Source organism: Mya arenaria, chromosome 11 (genome assembly GCF_026914265.1).
Source record: "Mya arenaria isolate MELC-2E11 chromosome 11, ASM2691426v1".
In the NCBI taxonomy this organism is placed as follows: domain Eukaryota; kingdom Metazoa; phylum Mollusca; class Bivalvia; order Myida; family Myidae; genus Mya; species Mya arenaria.
In genome coordinates this window covers 35703800-35725570 of record NC_069132.1, presented here as the reverse complement: position 1 = coordinate 35725570, position 21771 = coordinate 35703800, and the positions used below count along the sequence as shown (strand labels likewise).

General features: G+C 36.4%; 2 protein-coding genes across 3 annotated transcripts in view; one reads left to right on the top strand and one right to left on the bottom strand.

Moving 5' to 3' along the window:
* Window positions 1-21771, top strand: part of LOC128207734 (vacuolar protein sorting-associated protein 54-like) — a 44663-nt gene that overhangs the window by 10539 nt on the left and 12353 nt on the right. The window contains exons 10-16 of the mRNA XM_052910844.1: window positions 591-698; window positions 1354-1409; window positions 2439-2535; window positions 2867-2997; window positions 3744-3876; window positions 4688-4819; window positions 6320-6369. Of these exons, the coding sequence (XP_052766804.1) occupies window positions 591-698; window positions 1354-1409; window positions 2439-2535; window positions 2867-2997; window positions 3744-3876; window positions 4688-4819; window positions 6320-6369 (707 nt within the window). The remainder of the gene's footprint in view (window positions 1-590; window positions 699-1353; window positions 1410-2438; window positions 2536-2866; window positions 2998-3743; window positions 3877-4687; window positions 4820-6319; window positions 6370-21771) is intronic.
* Window positions 6294-20733, bottom strand: LOC128207732 (uncharacterized). Of its 2 annotated transcripts, none has more exons than XM_052910842.1 (4): window positions 19277-20733; window positions 8286-8354; window positions 7239-7328; window positions 6294-6965 (listed from the first exon to the last, which is right to left on the bottom strand). In XM_052910842.1, the coding sequence occupies exons 1-4, from the start codon at window positions 20288-20290 to the stop codon at window positions 6918-6920; spliced, it is 1221 nt and encodes a 406-aa protein (XP_052766802.1). In that variant the 5' UTR covers window positions 20291-20733; the 3' UTR covers window positions 6294-6917. The 2 variants fall into 2 exon arrangements, with proteins under 2 accessions (XP_052766802.1, XP_052766803.1); XM_052910843.1 differs by lacking the exon at window positions 19277-20733 and adding an exon at window positions 10295-11150.

Genomic DNA, 21771 nt, shown 5'->3' with positions numbered 1-21771 from the left:
GGCAGTCAATCCACAGCGCAATCATCATTATCGATTATCGAGTTATCACAACATCAAAGGTGCAATATTTAACGACGCACCGGGTGTCAAAACAAAGTGACAAAGTGACACGCGATTCGCGAATTCCTAATACACAAAATCATTTTGACATGTTTGAACAAATATATGTCCGGTTTTGCGAGGTAAAATTACGTTGACAACTAACAAATTTCCTCGATTTTTTGTCCGGTATCCGGAATTCCGAGGTTCCGGTATTGTGGGGATTATTTTACATTAAAAATAGAAGGGGAAAATCGGGACTCTGAAAAAAGTCCGGTATCCCGAGGATTCCGGTTTTGTGGAGATCCGGTTTAGTGAGGTTCCACTGTATTTTGAAGCCTAAAAAAAAATTCTACTAGTGCGGGTAGCTGGACCCTGCCTTTGAAATAGGTGCCGACTCTACCATTATTACCTGTGTATTTAAAAAAAATAAAATCCAAAATTAATTTGTGATATGTTGATTATCAATCGTACCACTTGGATAAATTGTGTTATTGTTATTTCATTGTATAAATATTGTGTTGTGAGCATTTGTTTTTTACCAAACATAGGAAAAACTGGTTGCCATCTTGTTTGGTATGCTTCGACTACACAAGATGGACTTCCTGGATGTATACAGGGATGAGACCTTCACTGGCATGAAAGCAGTTGTCAAACAGGTATGACATTTATATGGTTTCTAGTTATGATGGAACGTTAAAGATGCACTCTTACTCCCAAATCAGATTTACCACAATTAATGCAATTGTATTCATTTCCTGAAAAGGATGAATGAATATCAAAAACAATGGTTCTTATGAAGGATAAGAAATGTGCAGAAAACACGCTATTTCTACCTTATGAGACGATAGTTGATCACTGTAAGTCTTTTAGCACTCACCAATCATTAAAATTTGTGCGTTTTCAGCTTTTTAATGCACAGTTACAATCTTGTTATCAGTAATTATTTTTTTCCATAAATGCATTATTAAGTAAGTAGTTAAAGGTTAAAATTCACTCAAAATTTATGTTTGTTATACATGTGTTTGTATTGATTTTAAAAACAAGTGTCACTTTAATTGTAAATAATCTAATAATCAATGTTGGGTGCCCTTTGATGATTATTTTATTATATATGATAATTGATTTATTATAACCAAATACTAGTTAATGGGCTCCCAACATTGATTATAATCAATTATGATAATCCATAATTGATTTTCATCAACCTTTATTATTTTACTGAAAAACAATAAAATACATGTGTATGATATCACTTGTAAATGCTTAAGGATAGAAAAATTGAATAACATACGTTCTGTTGTATGTTCGCAGACTGTAATAGTAGCTGTATGTGAGGCCGATGATATTGACACAGAGAACAATTCCAGGTGAGTAAACATGATGTGCAAGGGGTAGAATATGGGTTTACAACTGAAAGATAATTTTAATCTTGATGCATTATTATGTTTAACTAGTTTGACTTAATGGAAAAAAAAAACATATAAAAGGTGTATGATTTGTGTGCAGTTAAAACAACATTAAAGACAGATGAGTTAAATATAATAATGTATCACAAATAAATATTTTTTTTTTGCATCTTTGAAGTATATGCTTTATTGTGCCCCTTTAAGGCAATGTCATACAGTGTATCTATAGTTGTATTTTAGGAACCTTAGATATTCTCTCATACCTTGTGATTGTCAAATAAAGATGCATTAAACTATGGTCATATCTGAAATTGATTTTAAGTGTATTTAGATACTGTTATTTCTTCCTTTTTTACTAACTCAGTTCAATCATAGCACTATCAGTTATTCTATAATACATATACATGGTAGATGTGTATATCTATATCACATGTTAACTGTTTGAAAAAATGTTCTTTAATCTTCTAGTTCATCGCTCAATGATGCTTTAGTATTTAGTATTATTCTTGATAAAGCTACACTTATAGTGTGCACAACTCACACAATCTCAAGTGGCGACTAAAATGGGAATGAGGCTATGAAGACAAATTCCCATAAACTGATCTGCTTTGAAAATTGTTTAGAATGATAGGGCCATGGGAAATGATGACAAACATTAAGGACAATGCTAAATGCTTAAATTGTTGCTACTGATAAAACACTGCATTTAATGGAATAGCTTGGCATTGACAAATAGACATTCTTTTTTGTTGATTTGTTTTGAACAATTTATTTGCCAAATTAGAGTGTGTTTTACTTATAATACTATTTTAACAGTCATGTTTAAAAGGAATCTAACTCTGTGGATGAAAACATGATTTGATACAAGTTAATATTCTCAAAATTTTGTTGGGATATGAAATACATGTCATTGCTTTCAAAAATTGAGTCTGTAGTCTGATTAGTTTATTAGCCCAAATAATATTTAACTGATGCACAATTTCCCCCCAGTTTGGCGGACCAGATGCGGCTGTTGAACTACCGCCAGTGGTCGGCCCTGATGGAGAATATCTTCAACAACCTTCTCACCATCCTTAAACGAGCAAAAGTTAGCCTTATTTTTTGCCTGTAGTCTTTTAAACTTTTGGTCCAACATAGACTGTTTCTGTAACAAAGGGCAAAAGGTGCTGTTAATCAGCTTGGCAAATTAAAGAGAAACAATTGACAAATGTATTAGGTTTGGAGTGTACTTAATATGATATGGCTGTCTAGGTGGTTTCTGTTGTATAGTTAAATTGCGTCTGTCAAGTTGAAATAGAGCATTGCATTGTAAATGCATTGAGCTATAGGGTTATCATTTTTATGAACTTAAAAATTTAAGATTGAAAATTCATGGTTAAGTAAATGAGCGTGACAAAGTGTATTAATTTATATTTCAGGCATTCCATGGTATTGTGACCGATGTAGTGGGCATAGCTGCAGGACGAACCAAAGTCCCCACCCCCCTCCAATCTCCGACCACAGATTCCCCCGAGCCCTTAGAGGAGCCAACACATCTTAATGTATCTGTGTAAGTATTGTCCCCACCCCTCATATACCCTACAATAGACTTCCCCTCCCCTGGAGACCAAAACACCCTAATGTCTCTGCGTAAGTATTGTCCCCACAGCCTCAAATACTCTATAACAAACTTCCCCCTCCCACTAGAGGAGCCAAAAATCCCTAATGTCGCTGTGTAAGTATTGTCCCTACAAAAGACTCCCACCTCCCCCTAGAGAAGCTAATACACCTTAACGTCTCTGTAAGTTTTGTCCCCACCTACAAATACCCTATAATAGACTCCCCCTCCCTTTTTGGGAGCCAAAACACCCTTATGTCCCTGTGTAAGTGTTTTCCTCACCTGTAACATCCCTAATCTATTCCTACAGGAGTGGTGATGTAGATGTTATGGCAGTGAGGAGTTGAGGAGTTTGGTTGTGCCATGACAGAATTTTACCTAATAGTCTTATAATCTTTTGATTACCGTAAGATCCTAATCCATGCCTGCATGAGGGGTGATGTAGATGTAATTGCTGTAAGGAGTTTGGTGGGGCAATGACAGCATTTTTTTTGTAATCTTTTTTGGTTGGGGCAGTGATACCATTTTACGTTTTTTCTTATAGTCTTTCAATTACCATAACATCTCAAATCTTCTCTACAGGAGTGGTGATGTAGATGTTATGTTAAGCAGTGAGGAGTTTGGTGGGGGCAGTGATACCATTTTACTTAGTATTAAAATCTTTTGAATACCGTAACATCCCTAATCTATCCGTACAGGAGTGGTGATGTAGATGTTATGGTAAGCAGTGAGGAGTACGGTCATGCTGTAGCAGGACTCAAAGAACTGATGATCGCTGTCTGTGACCACGCACATGACCGCTGCTGTAAGGTTCTCACAGCACGAGGAAAGGTGGGTGGAGTTTGATTTATACTGTTTAAAAGAATATTTTAGGGGCTTTAAATTTTGCCATGCACAGAATGTTCACATTTTCGTATGTTCTTAAATCACATACCGTAAATGACTGGGTATAAGACGATAGGGGGTATTAGACGCAGGGGAAAAAATCGGTGAAAAGTCCAAGAAAAAAACTTTTAATCTATGTTTTTGGTTAAAAGATGCATAGAAAAGATGTCAAATCGTCTGGCATTTTCGGCCACCATGTTTGTTGACAGTGATAAAAAAAAAAATTCGTGAAAATGGCGACGGTTATCTTTAAAACCATACAATGATAAACTGTCGAGAATGAAAAGCTAAGTTATGCAAAAACCTTATATTGTACGGGTTTGTTCTCAAAATGTCAACACCTACAGAAAAGAATAAAGAATGTGACAAAGTGCGAAAAAACAAGACCATTATCGCAACAGTTTGTAGTATTGGTATGTTAAACAGGTTAAAGGCAGTCTAGTTTTTCACACCTTCTCATATAACTGACAAAATATATTTTGACAGTGCCCAACTTTGACCTCAGAAAAAAAGTTAAAAAAATTGTTACTGGGTATTATACACAAGCATTTCTTGCATCGAAATCTGAGAGAAAAAAGGGTGTCTAATACCCAGTCATTTACGGTAATACTTTAAGATAAGTAAGAACTAATTGACACTTTTAAAATGGTAAAATGATCCTTGTTCATTGGAGCAAAATCTTGATCGCAGCCAAAGTTCATGATTACACAGTTTATTCTTGTGGTTTAAATTCAACATGCATTTTGCTTTTTCTCAGGATGGGTTTCTCGAGCGACTGTCATCTGCAGAGTTTGTGACCCTGTCACGGCTGATTGAAAAGTTTGTCTCTGACTGTGAGGAGGTGTGCGGCAGGAAAAGCACGTCACTCCGGGTTACTGTTCAGAGTCAGGTAGGAGTGTTTTTTTAAGAAATAAGGAAAGATAAATCATCCTATTGGATGTAGAGACCTTTGTTTGAAAGGACTTAGAATTACAGACAAGTTTGACACACCTTTTTGTGAAAATCTTGAAAAGATCTGGGATGCCTTATGCTTATAATTAATGTTAAGCTATATCGAACTTCCATCAGGACCATAACTCTTAGATCAAGGCTATTTCACTTTTGAATCAAAGCTGTAACACTCTTGTACAAAGTATACATTGTTCTTGGATCAAGTTTACATCACTCTTGGATCAAGTCTACATCACTCTTGGACTAAGGCTATATCATCCTTGGGTCAAGGCTATATCACTGTCGGAATCAGATCAAGGCTATATCACTGTCAGAATCAGATCAAGGCTATATCACTGTCGGAATCAGATCAAGGCTATATCACTGTCGGAATCTGATCAAGGTTATATCACTGTCTGAATCTGATCAAGGCTATATCACTGTCGGAATCAGATCAAGGCTACAGTACACTCAACGAGTTAGACCCACTTTCCTCGCTCACTCTGAGGGATAAAGTCGATGATCGCGAACTTCCTCTGAGGGTAAAACTGTTGCCCTCGCTAAAAATGCCCCCGAGTTCCTCCAAGTGGCTGGTTTACCACCGAGTTTAATATGAACGATAGCGTTGAAAATCGTCCGATTTTATGACCCCTCAGCAGAACTCTGTGTCTAATCAGATAAGCAAGAAATCACTCTTGTTCAGAAGTTGTTTTTTTATGCTTATGTACATTATTAATCGTACAAGATTCTTACCAGTGTTTAATTTGTATTTGTGTCCCAAAACGCTAATTGAATATTGTCTTGACTTGTTGATATTAAACATTGAATCATTGATAAATTGTCACTAATTGTATTGCATTATAAAACAGCCGACATTTTACACGATTCTGAACCATGACCTCTGACATCACGCGTGTTTAATACATATAATAGAATATACTTTTTATTATTGGTGGTTAAAAATAGCTATGACGTTTTAGGGAATTTTTCCACAGAAAACGAGGCAAGAAGGCTTCAACCATGCGCTGTGAACTTTGAATTTGTGTTTGACCTCCTGATTTTCCGAAAATGTGTCATAAGTAACCTAGTCATTAGTAAAAATATGTTTATAAGATGCGTGTGCAAATAGTGAAATACGACTGCATTCTTGTGGTAAGCTAACTTCATGTAAAATGGGCAGAGGAAAAAGAATAATAGCAATTAACTGAAGCCGTCATTATCGATTGGAAATTTTTAATAAAAAAAATAACTTAAGCGTAGATTCTTATTAAGTGTCCGCAGACTTTCGCGGAGGTTACCCCTCCGTGGAACACCGCGTTCGTCATTCTTCGGCCGACTAATCCCCCTCCGAGGGCCTTAAATTCAAACTCCGAGGAACGCGGACAGACGATAAATTCGTTGCGTTGGCGCAATAGCGAAAATCTCAACTCAAAAAGCTTTCATGACTTTATTATTTCAGGCTTGCAGATTTGTCAGCAAGTTCCATGAAGACAGAAAAAATAAACTCAGGTATGTTTTAATTGATGGATATTGTAAATAATTGATGTGCAATGTTCTCTGTCATTAATTTACAAGCAGTAAATCGGTCCAAATTGTATTCAAAGATTTAATACATATAACTGAATGATTAAAACATGCAGAAATTAAAAACACAACACCAATAACGACCTTATTCACAAACACAACAAGTATAAATTGTTTTCATATGGTCAACAGTTCTATAACAACACTTTTATCATGTCATAAAAAAAAAGTTTTCACTTCCAAAATTGTTTCATACATTCTCAAAAAGAATTTGGAGCATGTCTTTGTAGAGGAAAAAAGTCTACATATATCCCACTAATGGATTCATGGCATTCCTCCCCATCCTAACACCGACCCTAAAATTGCCCAATTGATATTTTATGACAATTTGGTAGGCATATATACACTAAAATACACCATTTTAAACTGTTATAATCTAAATTTTTCACTCTTTATTTGCGCTTCCAAATTACACCCATGCAACATCAACCATTGGATCTTCCCCTCAATCCATGTTATGGTTCTGTATCCCGCTACAGTGTGTAGAGAACAGCAAAGTAGGTCAGGAACACCCCTGCAATCTGAAATCACAATGTTACAGTTACTTACTTAATGCATAGACTTGTCTTAGTATGTTTATTTTTGCAACAAACTTCTGATAGCAAAGAGGCATTTTAATGAGATATTTTACTTCAAATTTTAGAATCAGAATTTTGCCTTCACTGACCAATAAAACAATTTGTGTTGAAATGAATCTCAGTTTCATGAAGAACTGTCGATTAGCTTCCATGACTTTTATATCAGGAATTATTACAGTTTCATTGATAAAGCTTGGTTCTGAATGTTCGTCTTACTGTGAGTATGAACTCCTTTGTGATAGTCAGCAGTCCACATGTAGTGAATCCCACCTGGGTCCCCGTCAGCTTGGACAGAAACAGGTTCAGCTGAAATATATTGGACATTACAATACATCACTTTGTTGGTCTTATGGACAATGAGGCTAAAGAAATAGCTAGTTTGGAATTAAATGTGATCTAGTGGCTTGTGTGTCTTTTTTAGCTTTTTTAATCCGTGTGCCTTTGAACTAGCTCATTGTCGAATTATTACCTGTTGGGCTCGTCCCTCTAGTTTTTATTGTTTTATCAAGATAGAATTTGTGTTTGGTCTGTCTGTGTTCTTTTGTATCTTGCTTGTCTCACTTCAAGTGTGTGTTGGTCTCTGACTTTAAGCCTTTCAACAGGGTTATTATTAAATATTTGGCTACTGGGCTTGTCCTTTTATTGTTGAATGATTACCTGTTGGGCTCATCTCTCTAGTTTTCATTGTTTCATCGAGTTAGAATTTTTGCGTGATCTATCTGAGTTTTTTTTGTGCATTGTGTTCTCTCTGTAAGTGTGTGGTGGTGTCCGACCTTGACCCTTCCAGCAGGGTTATTATAAAATATAAGGCTACTGGGCTTGACTTGTAGTTTTCATTGTTTTATCAAGATAGAATTTGTGTTTGGTCTGTCTGTGTTCTTTTGTACCTTGCTTGTCTCACTTCAAGTGTGTGTTGGTCTTTGACCATGAGCCTTTCAACAGGGTTATAATTAAATGTTTAGCTACTGGGCTTGTCCCTGTAGTTTTTGTTTTATTGTTTGAGACATACATGTAAAAGACTAGACTAATTTAGAACAATACAGAATTCATCCATTCCAACTAGGTGTGGTCAAACTGACCCGGGACTAGTCAGAATAAATAAACTCTGTATTGTTCTAAATTGCCAACATTATTTGGCCTAAAATTAAGTATTAACTTACTCCAGACCCAGAGGAAATAATCAAATTAGAGAAATCCCACATGCAATACATGTTTGAATATGCTTGATATGATAATAGTCCGAGGCACAAATGGTTGACCTACCTGAGCTAGTTTTTCTACTGTGATGTCCTGAACATTGATGTAGTAGATTGTGTCCAGCGGTGCGTGGGCCTGAAAATATTCAACAGAATTATTGACCTCGTGAAACAAGATTTGTGTTTAGATTTTATACAAAAACCTTACAACTTACACAGCTATTAGACTATGCCGTGTAAAACAAACCTTTCAAGAGTCCTTTTGTTACCATGACATTTTGCTTCATACAGATAATTAACACAGCACTTGGATGTCATTAAACTGTTTAATCGACCAATATGGGAAATATATTTCGTCAATAATTAAAAGCACATGGTTTTAAAAGCCAATAGATGACCTTGACCTCCACTGTTATATCTGTCCATATGACTTCATATTTGCTGACCATATTTACTCATGTTAGGTAATAATGCTATAAATATTACAGTGAACCATGGACACAAACGTATATACACCACATACACAAATGCAAACACCACAAACAGACCACACACACATCAAAATAGCTTAACCAATAAATGATGGGATAATCGCTTTGGAACAGTTAGTAAAACATGAGTTCACTGGAAAAATCAATTATGTCCATCAATGACGTGAAGAGAAAAAGATTTGTAGTTCTTAGGGTTTTGGTCAACATGCATCAGAAAGATGCATCTATTGCTTCAGAAAGATGCATCCATAGCTTCAGAAAGATGTGTCCATAGGATCAGAAATATGCATCCATTGCTTCAGAAAGATGCGTCCATAGCTTCAGAAAGATGCATCCATAGCTTGAGAAAGATAAAGCTGCATCAAAAGCTTCAGAAAGATGCATCCGTAGCTATAGAAAGATGAATCCATAACTTCAGAAAGATGCATCCATAGCTATAGAAAGATGAATCCATAACTTCAGAAAGATGCATCTGCAGCTTCAGAAAGATGCATCCATAGCTTCAGAAAGATGCATCCATAGCTTCAGAAAGATGCATCTGTAACTTGAGAAAGACGCATGCATCCGTAGCTTCAGAAAGAAGCATCCATAGCTTCAGAAAGATGCATCCGTAGCTTCAGAAAGATGCATCCATAGATTCAGAAAGATACATTCATAGCTTTAGAAAGAAGCATCCATAGCTTCAGAAAGATGCATCTGTAGCTTCAGAAAGATGCATCCATAGCTTCAGAAAGATACATTCATAGCTTCATAAAGAAGCATCCATAGCTTCAGAAAGATGCATCTGGAGCTTTAGAAAGAAGCGTCTGTAGCTTCAGAAGGATTAATCTGTAGCTTCAGAAAGAGGTATCCATAGCTTCAGAAAGAAGCATCCATAGCTTCAGAAAGATGCATCTGGAGCGTTAGAAAGATGCATCTGTAGCTTGAGAAAGATGCATCAGTAGCTTCAGAAAGAAGCGTCTGTAGCTTCAGAAGGATTCATCTGTAGCTTCAGAAAGAGGTATCCATAGCTTCAGAAAGAAGCATCCATAGCTTCAGAAAGATGCATCTGGAGCGTTAGAAAGATGCATCTGTAGCTTCAGAAAGATGCATCAGTAGCTTCAGAAAGAAGCGTCTGTAGCTTCAGAAAGATGCATCTGTAGCTTCAGAAAGAAGTGTCTGTAGCTTCAGAAGGATGCATCCGTAGCTTCAGAAAGAGGTATCCGTAGCTTCAGAAAGATGCATCAGTAGCTTCAGAAAGATGCATCTGTAGCTTCAGAAAGAAGCGTCTGTAGCTTCAGAAAGATGCATCTGTAGCTTCAGAAAGAAGCGTCTGTAGCTTCAGAAAGAAGCATCCATAGCTTCAGAAAGATGCATCTGGAGCGTTAGAAAGAGGTATCCATAGCTTCAGAAAGATGCATCAGTAGCTTCAGAAAGAAGTGTCTGTAGCTTCAGAAGGATGCATCCGTAGCTTCAGAAAGAGGTATCCATAGCTTCAGAAAGATGCATCCGTAGCTTTTGAAAGATGCATCTGTTGCTTCAGAAAGATGCATCTGTAGCTTCAGAAAGAAGCGTCTGTAGCTTCAGAAAGAAGTTCATTTCTTACCATACTATTGACCATCGCCTCCACCACTGACAACGCTGCCAGAAAACCAAAGGTCATCAATAACCAATAGGCATAGATGACAACTTCAAATGATTCAGTTACAGCTGAGGGGCCTTTCAAGATGACATAAAGGATAAACAGCGCCAGTCCAATATTCCAGAAAAATATGTTTCCATTAAAATAACTGAAGTCTTTGTCCAAATCTGAGATGGCTTTGCAGATTTTTGTGTAGAGCAGTCGAATGCTGTGTATGTCCTCTGGAATTTTGCACGATTCCTGGCATGTTTGATTAGTAAAAAACTTATTGAAATCATCCAGTATTGTTTTCATTAGCAGCGATACTGTTATGATGTAAAACAGTGGAGTCATGTAGGCTAATGTTGCGTAGAACTTCGCTACGGTTGATAAGATTTTAGTAAACACATTTGAAGGAAATGGAGTCGTCTCAAATAATTCTGCATCTTGTCCAAATAGACCAGTTAATACACACACATGATAACCAGTGTTTCCCAGAACGAGACAACAGACTAAAATGCACAGGAACTGTTGTTGCTTCTTGAATTTTTTACTTCCGAATGGAATCCCTTTCTGTTTCATGTCGACCATCAAGTTTTCATTGAAGAATTGGAACACTTTGTCTTGATGTCCATATTTTAAACTACCAGATTTTTGACACAGTAAAAAGTTAATGAAGGCACCAACGATCCATGAAGATATTATCCCACGTTTGTACATACTCGACTGGTCAGTGTAAAAGAAGCCAGCAATTGTATGCGCGAGGTAAAGGCACAGCACAAGAAGAACAAAAACCCTGTAGCATCTATACAACCTTTCTTTTTTCTGGTTTTGCATTTGATGTTTTCCCTTAAAGCTGTATAGACCACCTATTGTAAGAATTAACAAGATTTGTTTCAAACAGAAATACTTTATATCATTACAAGTTTCCACACTTTCATCATTTTCAATGTTGTCCTTTGTTATTTCTTTTTTATTTGTTTCTTCTTGTATAGTGTCTTTATCCATTTTGCTCTCTGTTGTCACCTTCGTGATAAATCCAAACTCGTAATATTAATGATGATTTCCGCTCAGACCACTGACTTGTATCACCTAAAATGGCTGAAGACCTTTCAAAAACAGAATTGTTGTTTTAGCAAATTATGTAATCATTTTTATGACCCCCTCTGGTTTGTTGTTTGCATAAAAAAAAGTTATTTCTTCCAACTGATATTGATTTTGTATCACATCGTAATGGACAAGCTCTGTTTTATGTAATTTGTGGTATTGTTATTGTATTCAAGGCACTCAAAACAGGAAAATGTCCACTTCACCGGTAATGGACTAATTCATAGAAAAAGTTCGACAGTAGCCAGGGTTTAATGATGAAGTTTGGCATTTTGTTCGATTTTAGGGACACTGTATTTTTCAATCGAAATAAGCATTGTTCAAGTCCGAGAGAAACAAAATACCAGGACTGCAACTAGAAGCGTTGGCAGTTTGCTCTTTGGCGCTTGATAGCATACTTTCTACAAAAGTTGGTTTTATAAAAGCAACCGCTCAGCTGTCTAAGGCAATATTAAAGCTTCGGAACGAAAACATGCTTTTTTGTAACACATCCCTGAAGTGTCTCCATATAAAAAGCAATTAAAATCATATATTTACATTCGCCTTGTCCTTTGTGTAGATAAAACTTGACGTTTATATTGTATAACACACAAGGTATTATGATGTCATTGCTTATTTCAATATCTTGCTCCAATTGGATAAGCGCAACATCATTTAACCAGCAGCTATTCCTTTATACAAACATATCTTGTCTGTTACACTTCTTTAAAAACAAATACTCAATTGCAGAAGATACTGCTAATCACATTGAATATTTCTTTTAAAATGCAAATATAAGTATTGCTAGCCCTTGCTCGCTTGCCCTACTGAGTTCCTACAGCATAAACGCAAGAAAAAAAAACCATTTTTACTAATGGCTCCTTTCATATTCTATTCTGAGGGAAACCACCTTTATTAATGGCTCCTTTCATGTTCTATTGTGAAGGAAACCACCTTTATTAATCGCTCCTTTCATGTTCTATGGTGAAGGAAACCACCTTTATTAATCGCTCCTTTCATGTTCTATGGTGAGGATATCCACCTTATTAATGGGTCCTGTGCTTTTCTATGTTGAGGTAAACTGCCTTATAAATGGCTCCATACCTGTTTGATGGTGAGGGTATCCAACTTATAAATGGCCCCTTTGCTTTGGTAAGGATATCCACCTTATTTATGGGTCCTGTGCTTTTCTATGGTGAGGGTAAATGCCTTATAAATGGCTCCATACCTGTTTGATGGTGAGGGTATCCAACTTATAAATGGCCCCTTTGCTTTGGTAAGGATATCCACCTTATTAATGGGTCCTGTGCTTTTCTATGGTGAGGGTAAATGCCTTATAAATGGCTCCATACCTGTTTGATGGTGAGGGTATCCAACTTATAAATGGCCCCTTTGCTTTGGTAAGGATATCCACCTTATTTATGGGTCCTGTGCTTTTCTATGGTGAGGGTTAATGCCTTATAAATGGCTCCTTACATGTTTAATGGTGAGGGTTTCCACCTTATTAATGGCTCCTTTCCTGTTCTATCATGGAGGTATAAACCTTATTAATGGCATGTGTCTTGTTCTAAGGTGAGGGTATCGGCCTTATTAATGGCTCTTTTCCTGTGCTATGGTAGGGATAACCACATTAGTTTGGTTCTTGTAAATTATCCTCATTGTTTTGTATGCTCATAATTCATATTAATTACTTCCAATACTGGAAGTAAAACAGCCACCAAGGGGATTGATTTTGTATGGAGTAGTCTTGATTAATTAATTGACATGGAACAGTACTGAATGTCCAGAAGTATTTGTTGCTTATATATAGGTGAGATAATGACTCTATTTTTCATATGACAGAAGGTATGAGAATATCAATAAATTAATTAATGATATCTTTGAAAAAAAATAAATTCTGTATTCATTAATATTGAAGGTGGGACGGAAACATCAATTTGAATATTTGATCAAATGTTTGGTAATTAAATGTAAAAATCAGTACTCGAATATTCAGAACTTTTTTTGAAAAAATAAAAAAAATTCTTTAGCCAGCAGCTGTGTTGTTGTCTAATAAACCCATGATTCAGCTTTGTCTCTGGTCACCTAGCTAGATCAGTGATAGCTTAAACATGCCCCTGGTCACCTAGCTAGATCTGAGATAGCCTGTATATGCCCCTGGTCACCTAGCTGTATCTGTGATAGCCTTAACTACACCCTTGGTCATCTACCTAGATCTGTAAAAGTCTTAGCTATGTCCCTGGTCACCTAGCTAGATCAGTGATAGCTTAAACATGCCCCTGGTCACCTAGCTAGATCTGAGATAGCCTGTATATGCCCCTGGTCACCTAGCTGTATCTGTGATAGCCTTAACTACACCCCTGGTCATCTACCTAGATCTGTAAAAGTCTTAGCTATGTCCCTGGTCACCTAGCTGGATCTGTGATAGCCTGTATATGCCCCTGGTCACCTAGCTGTATCTGAGATAGCCTGTATATGCCCCTGGTCACCTAGCTGGATCTGAGATAGCCTGTATATGCCCCTGGTCACCTAGCTGGATCTGAGATAGCCTTAACTACACCCCTGGTCATCTACCTAGATCTGTAAAAGCCTTAGCTATGTCCCTGGTCACCTAGCTGGATCTGTGATAGCCTGTATATGCCCCTGGTCACCTAGCTGTATCTGTGATAGCCTTAACTACACCCCTGGTCATCTACCTAGATCTGTAAAAGTCTTAGCTATGTCCCTGGTCACCTAGCTGGATCTGTGATAGCCTGTATATGCCCCTGGTCACCTAGCTGTATCTGAGATAGCCTGTATATGCCCCTGGTCACCTAGCTGGATCTGAGATAGCCTGTATATGCCCCTGGTCACCTAACTGGATCTGAGATAGCCTTAACTACACCCCTGGTCATCTACCTAGATCTGTAAAAGTCTTAGCTATGTCCCTGGTCACCTAGCTGGATCTGTGATAGCCTGTATATGCCCCTGGTCACCTGTCAGGATCTGTGATAACCCAAGATATGCCTAATTATCACCTAGCTGGCTCTATGAAGTATGATAGCATTGGTCACCTAGCTGGATCCATGATAGCCTATTTATGCACCTGGTCGCCTTTCAGGATCTGTTATAGCCTACCTACGCCCCTGGTCACCTAAATGGATCTATGATAGCCTATTTATGCCCCTGGTCACCTTTCAGGATCTGTTATAGCGTTACCTACACCCCTGGTCACATAGCCGGATTTGTTACAGCCTAAGCTATGCCCAAGGTCAGCTTACTAAATCAGTCTTAGCCTACTTATTCCCCAGTGTGCCTAGCTGGATCTGTTACTGCCTAGCTACTCCCCTAGGTGCGTAGCTGGACTTGAATAATCTAGTCTAGCGGCGGCCCTAATAGATACTTCAAATTTCATACATACCGCTTCATGTGTGGATGCTGCAAATGCAGAGTCAACTCCAACAAATGTAAGACTGGTGAATAACCAGAACAGCGATATTATCATAGACATATTGTCCATGGGTGTCTTCATAATATTGTAGAGACAGAAGATGGCCAGAAACAAATTGATCACGATGTTAGCTGCCAAAATCCAGGCTATGTCTTTGTCATGGACTTCTACGAGCTTGCACAGACGGAAATGTAGATTCTTCATTCTGTTGAAATTTTCTTGGAGAGGGTCTTGGTTGTTAAGGACCTGGTTTTCAAAGTACTCATTAAACATTTTGAAAAACTTGGTCATGCACTTTGAAATTACCACGATATACACTAGTGCAATAATACTTGTGAAAGTAAGGATAGTGTTTACTGACAAATAAAGAATTTTTGCTGCTGTTGTTCCATTCATGGGAAATGTATAAATATTTGAAGTCATTTCAACCCGAAAGGTCAATCCAGCCATATTGAAACACACATACAACACTGCAACCACTAGTGTTGCGATTATTCGTTTCTTTATGGTGCCCTCTGGAATTTTCATACCAAGGTTTTTCATCTCAGTTATGATTTTGTCCCATTCCTCCATAGCCTTGTTCATATTGCCATATCTTGTACTTGTAGCTTTGAAAAATACTAACAAATAACATGTCACACTGGTAGTCCATACCAAGGAAAGGAAAACTGATACTCTGACCTCCGGGGGGAGAAAGAAAATGGACACAATGTATTTCGATATCAGCAATAGTGTCACCAACAGACAGAATATTCGGTACATCATTGACAAGATGTATTTCTTATTCCGTCTGCTCCTCTTGCCATTTGCTGCCGCGTTTATTTCACAGAAGTTGAAGCAACCACCGATAGCCAAGGCCACAAGAAAGGGCTTCAGTAACTTCCGAATACAAGACGTGTTCTTTCTCTGGTCCTCTTCAATCCAGGCCATTTCCTGTTTATCCCCTTTTAAATGGCTCTCATTTGCACTCTGCCTTTCTGGAGAATCTACCTTCATGTTGGAGAACTTGCTAAAACCATTTGTTTCCATCTTACAGTTTTGACAATAACTAAGCTTTAGAATTTCTGATTTATAGTTATTTACTATTTTTCTAGTAAATGGCAACCAGAAAATGTTTTTAGCAGGTTTATCTCGCCATCACAGAACATTATTTCTGGGAGAATATTTTGAGCTTAATAACCATTTGTAATAATAATACATGAAGTGATTGTATTGTTCAAATAGGCACAATATCAGTTCAAATAACAGTTGCCATAGTGGGATCGAGAAAATGAAAAAAATAATTCAATACACTCACAATAAGTCATTAATGGAAATGTGAAGTTTTTAAGTGCCTGTCATGTTGTCTTTTGTTTGTAATAACAATGTTATCTTTTAACACCAACGTTGACCTATCTCTGGACAAACCCATTAAGTGTCACCAAAAGTGCTCTCAAATTGTGAAGGTCCTATAAGACTAGAATGGCCCATGTTTTTTTGAGAACCCCGGTCCAAATTTCTCAAAAAATCTTAAGCATAACCCACTTAAGTATCTTGTTTCATTTATCAAAATTACTTACTTAAATATGATTTTATAAAACGAAAAGTAATTTATCTAATTTATCTCAAATATTATTTCCTTTAAAAGCCTCAAAAATCTTTATAAAGAGAATATTACACAATTTATATCAAATCAAAAATAGTTTGCTGAGCTTGACCCTGTTATAAGGGACTTAAGATGAAATTTTGGCTCGGACGCTAAGTTAGATCCATTTATGTGCATTTAACAAACTATTTAAATTCAGCTAAATTTTATGATCAGCTATTAATAGAATCATAAATACAAAATACCGACTTTGCTTGTCAAACTGACTATGCTTGTCATACCGTCTATACCGACTATGCTTGTCACAATTACCCATCAACTAGAAGGTAGGTGGAGTCTGTCACTTACCAATCAACAATCAATATCCGCTACAGCATAGCTTTATACACCCTCTGGTGTGTAAATGAATAAAATAATCCACTGAATACTCAGTCCGAACACTTCGGCCATTTTCCATCGAAAACCATCTCGGATGTATATGGAAGGTTAACTATTTCAGAATTCTTTGCATTTAACTATGCTGCAAGTAAATCGCTGCAAATAAATCACATAGTAATTTCTATTTTGCAGTTAAGCCTAAAAAGACTATTACACATTAAAATACTACAATTAATTAATATTATTATTATAAAATTTGTTTTCGATGGAAAATGGCTGAGATGTTCCCATTGCTGAATTTCAATACACACTTTTTGGCAAGATTGAGAAATGTTATCGGTGTAGGTTGTGTGTAACCTTACTTTCATGAAAGGGCATGGGTTTATATGCAAGATGTCAGCAGCCTGAGTGGGTGCACTTTAAACAAATGGCGCTGATGTTATGCTTTTCTTGGGACAAATTTCATTTTTTAAAGTTAAGATAAGCATTGTCAAAGGGACACTGGTAACATATATATATAGATATTTCAGTGAGCTTTCAAAAAATAAATTGCTTTATATTCAATGCATAATAAGTTTGTCCACACTATTATGGCCATAGATGTAAGAATAGAATTCAATGAAGTCAATATTATGAATCTAGGTCACTCCAACAATAATCTTAATTGTTTTACTCCTTCTGTTTAAGCAGTTCCTCAGACAATAGAAACATTAAAAAATCTATTGTTGTTTTATCATTATGTGTGTTGAGGGTTAAATGGAATCTGTACCATTGAAACAGATTGTGTCCATTTCGCTCCTGTCAATTGTTACATTATATTGGTTCAATGTAAGTTTAACCGGACATTAAAAAATAAAAAGAGTAGCTGTTATATACATGAAAATATGCAGAACTAGATGGAACCACTTTTGCAGCACAAAATATGCAAGATTTCATTACCTGTGCCAAAAAAGCTTCGCTTTTGCATTCATATTCATATCATGAGGACATGCAAGCTTCTATTCATGTCTAATAAGCAAAATATTACAATCTGATTTCAGTGTTTTTGTTCGAACAAATAGTTCCACAATAAGACATGTGGTATTTAGTGTGTTTGACCTGTGAAAATAATTCAACTTGCACTTTAGGATTTAAAAAACTGTTGACCTATGGAATTCAATTGTTTCGATGACTTGTTTCATTCTCAGATCTGTTATCCATGTTCTATTTAGCTACCGGTACATGTTTATGTAAGTAAAATTAACATAATTTAACTTGGACCTTAATTGCTACAATTTGGTACTTAACACTTCGGATTTATCTGATTAGCCCAGATGATTACCTTGATTTTAAATAGTATGCTAACAAAGTTCAGAATCTGACTATAAGAATGTGACAGAACGTTCGTATTAAACTGCCGATGATTGAGTTGAATTATGTTAAATGAGTTAAATAGATGTCAGGGTAAAAAAGCAAATTTGTGCATTTTTAGATATTCTTTGGTAAGGTACTATATTTAATTCTGAGAAAGGTACCATTTAAGAAATATTACACACCACTGAGGGTCATATGACATTATAAGGACAAGACAGTCAGCCACCGAAAAGTGACTGGTTGGCTTATAATGCCATATGCAGGCCTTCCAGCGTTCCTACTTTTTCCTACTTTTTTCTACTTTTTTAACAGCTTCCTACTTTTTCCTAATTTTTTCTAAAAAACTCCTACTATTCCTACTTTTTTGAAAATAAAATCTGCAAAAATATTTAAGTTTGATCATTGTGCTAGTTTTATTTGCAGAAAATGAACAAAAGATGTCAAACTGGCTGGTTTCTGTTGTTGAAAGGTGTGGCAACATGTTCCACTTTGACATGCATCATCTTTCATAATAAAGGCTGAGGGATGATGAACACACAGTTCAGCAACAGAAACCGACCAAGGATCATTCACTAAAATATTCAATGTGGCATATAGAAAGGTATGATTTTGCATTAAAAACATCTCCTCTAGGTAAGTTGATAGCTATTAATAATTACATATTTAACCAAAAATATTCCTTTTTTCCTACTTTTTGTAAAAAATATTCCTACTATTTCCTTCTTTTCTGTCAGAAAACCTCCTACTTTTTTCCTACTTTTTTGTTAGTGGCTGCTAGAAGGCCTGCATATGGCCCGAAGTGGTGTGTAAATATTTCTTATATTACACTAAACATATAATACCATTGAATATTTTTAAAGCACTTTAGATGTGTTTTATTGAACAAAGTTAATAATGTTTACTTGCAATAATTTTTCGCTGTTGAGAAAATAGCAAGCTGCAATTACCAGTTGTATGACGCCACCGGTCCATATTACATTTTTCGCAAGGTCCGGATCGGCCAAAAATATGATATGGACCGCTGACATCATAGAACTGGATTTTTATCAAAATACAGTGATATACAAACCACTCGACTTTATATATACAAAGACGGGACAAGTTTATGTAAGGTAATATTAATTTATATACGTACCGCTTCATGTGTGAAGGCTGCAAAGGAGGTTGTGAATACCACAATGGCGATGCCGGAGAGAAACCAGAAGAAGTACATGACGAGACTGAATGTGTCCATGGTTGTCTTTACAATCTGATAGAGTGTGAACACAGTCAAAAATATCATGAAGCCCATATCAGTGGCGTAGAACCATCCCATATCATTGTCCAGCTCCTCAACGAGTTTGCAGATGTTAATATGTAGTTGACGCATCCTCGGAAAATTTTCTGGGAGATTGTTTTTGTTGTCAGTAATCTGTTTTTCAAATGTCTCATTGTATACAGTAAAGACTGTGGTCAGTGTTTTTGAAAGTATAATAGCATTTGCTTGTGGGACGATCCATACAAGAGAACTCATGAGCATTAGAAAGATGTAAAACATTTTTGACCAGTGTGTTTCGGACAGAGGAAATAGGTAAAACACTGGATCAGCACTGACTTCAAGTTGAATGCCTATTGAAACAACATTAAGGATTATTATTGCCATTCCTATAATGACTGCTGTAATAGTTTGTCGTCTAATCTGGGCCACAGGACATCTTAGTCCAAGCTGCCGACTTTCAGGAATTATTACACTTTCCCAGTGCTGGAACGCTTTCTCATAATGTCCATACTTTCTACTCGTTGTCTTGAAACTCAGCAACAGCTGTGTAACGAGATGCAATGCCCATACGAGACACAGTATGGCTATGTACTGGTAGTCAGATGGCAGATAGAACAATATACAAGCATACCTAGCAGTCGCTGCTAATGTTACGAGCAACAAAACCAGCCGGTACATCAAAGATAACACCCACTTGACACTTGTTTTGTCATTTTCCGACTTCTGGATGTAGATTAGATCGCTGAAGTTGTAGCAGCCTGCGATGGCCATGGCCAAAAGTATGGGCCGCAGAATTTGCTTCAAACAAGACTTCTTCTTTTCATCAATTTCGTCCCAAGTAGTGTCTTCTTTCCCTAGGTCAATTTCCTGTATCTTGGTTTTTCCAACCATTGTGCCTTTGTCCTTCAGCTATTGTATTAAAGAAACTGCAGAAAGATTTAAAGGGTCATATAAAACTTTGATAACTTGTTCACGAGTTAACCGTTGGCAAATTGAATGGTTTAACTGATTTGATTGGTTAGTAGTTATTATTGGTTATATAACTTTGACCAAACCAAAAAAATCACTGGTTTTACACAATTGGCTACAAAAATTATTTTTATTCCATTGTTTTTCTGATAACATTTGTTGGAAGCATCTATCACCTGGTGTTAAATCCAGTAAATATTTTTCATGTTTGCAATGTTCCTCAAAGAGTTTTTTCATTTGCTAATGCCTGATGGGAAAAACACACTTCACTGTATCATCAATATTTGTTTAAATATCTTCGTAATTTCTGTTATTGGGATTAAAAAAGTCTTCTACAAAGACTCTCTATTGGGGCAAACCTAATAAATCCATGCAATTAGTTCTATAGCAGAAATTGCAGTAATTAAAATGTCATAATATCGGAACAGTAATTGATCTATTGTATTTCATGTTAACATACTTGGCCTGTTTGATTTCATAGTACTTAAATATTGAATTTAATTTACTTTTTGCATGGGTATATTATTACATTTGTCTGTAATTAAAACCTGAGTTACAAGTACAAAAGAAGTACACTGCATTTTACAAAAGAAGTACTGAAGATTAAGGAATTTATAAGAACAGGACCTAATCTATTGCCATTGTTTATGAAACAACGGATATTTCAAGGGCTCAGGAAAGGACTGTTGTAATTCTATTTCTATATGAACCTTTAAGCTGCTGATGGTGATTTTAAAGGCTTTGCAAACAGCTTGGAACCAGACCAGGCGCCGAGTAACTCGGCGCCTGGTCAGGTTCCAAGCTGTTTGCCACTCAGTCAATATATCCCCAAAGTTTTAAGTAAATCGAAAGAAATTTAGAATAAACCAGACAACATTTTTGAGCAGACGACAATTTACCCAGCATGCAAAGGGTTAAGTTGCAATTGCCTTATGCTAAGCCCATGATTTGTTGATGTCAGGCTAATTTATGATCTTAGCAGCTAAGATCATAAATTGTCTGAGGAAAAAAATCAGAATGTCTGCCATGAGAGAAAATGATTTTTGAAAGTTTCAGCTGTTCCATTCCATAAGGCTTACCTGTGTTTAAGAGTCAAGATTCTTATTTTACACGCAACCCTTACTTGCATTTGTGAAAGAGATGATCATGTTTTCCAAAAGAGAGATATTTTATTTTGAGTTCCAATATTTCATCGGTGCTCTTCGACTCCTATTTAGATTTGTAGATCATGTAAACAGCTGCGCATTGCCTTATTAGCAAATTACTTCGTCAACATTTTATGACATATCGCAAACTGGTGGCAGAATTGTAAACATGGAAAACTGTCAACAATACTTAGCTATGGGCTTTGAGAATAATAAAACTTGAGTATAAAAGATAAACAGAAGGGTACAATACTTTGA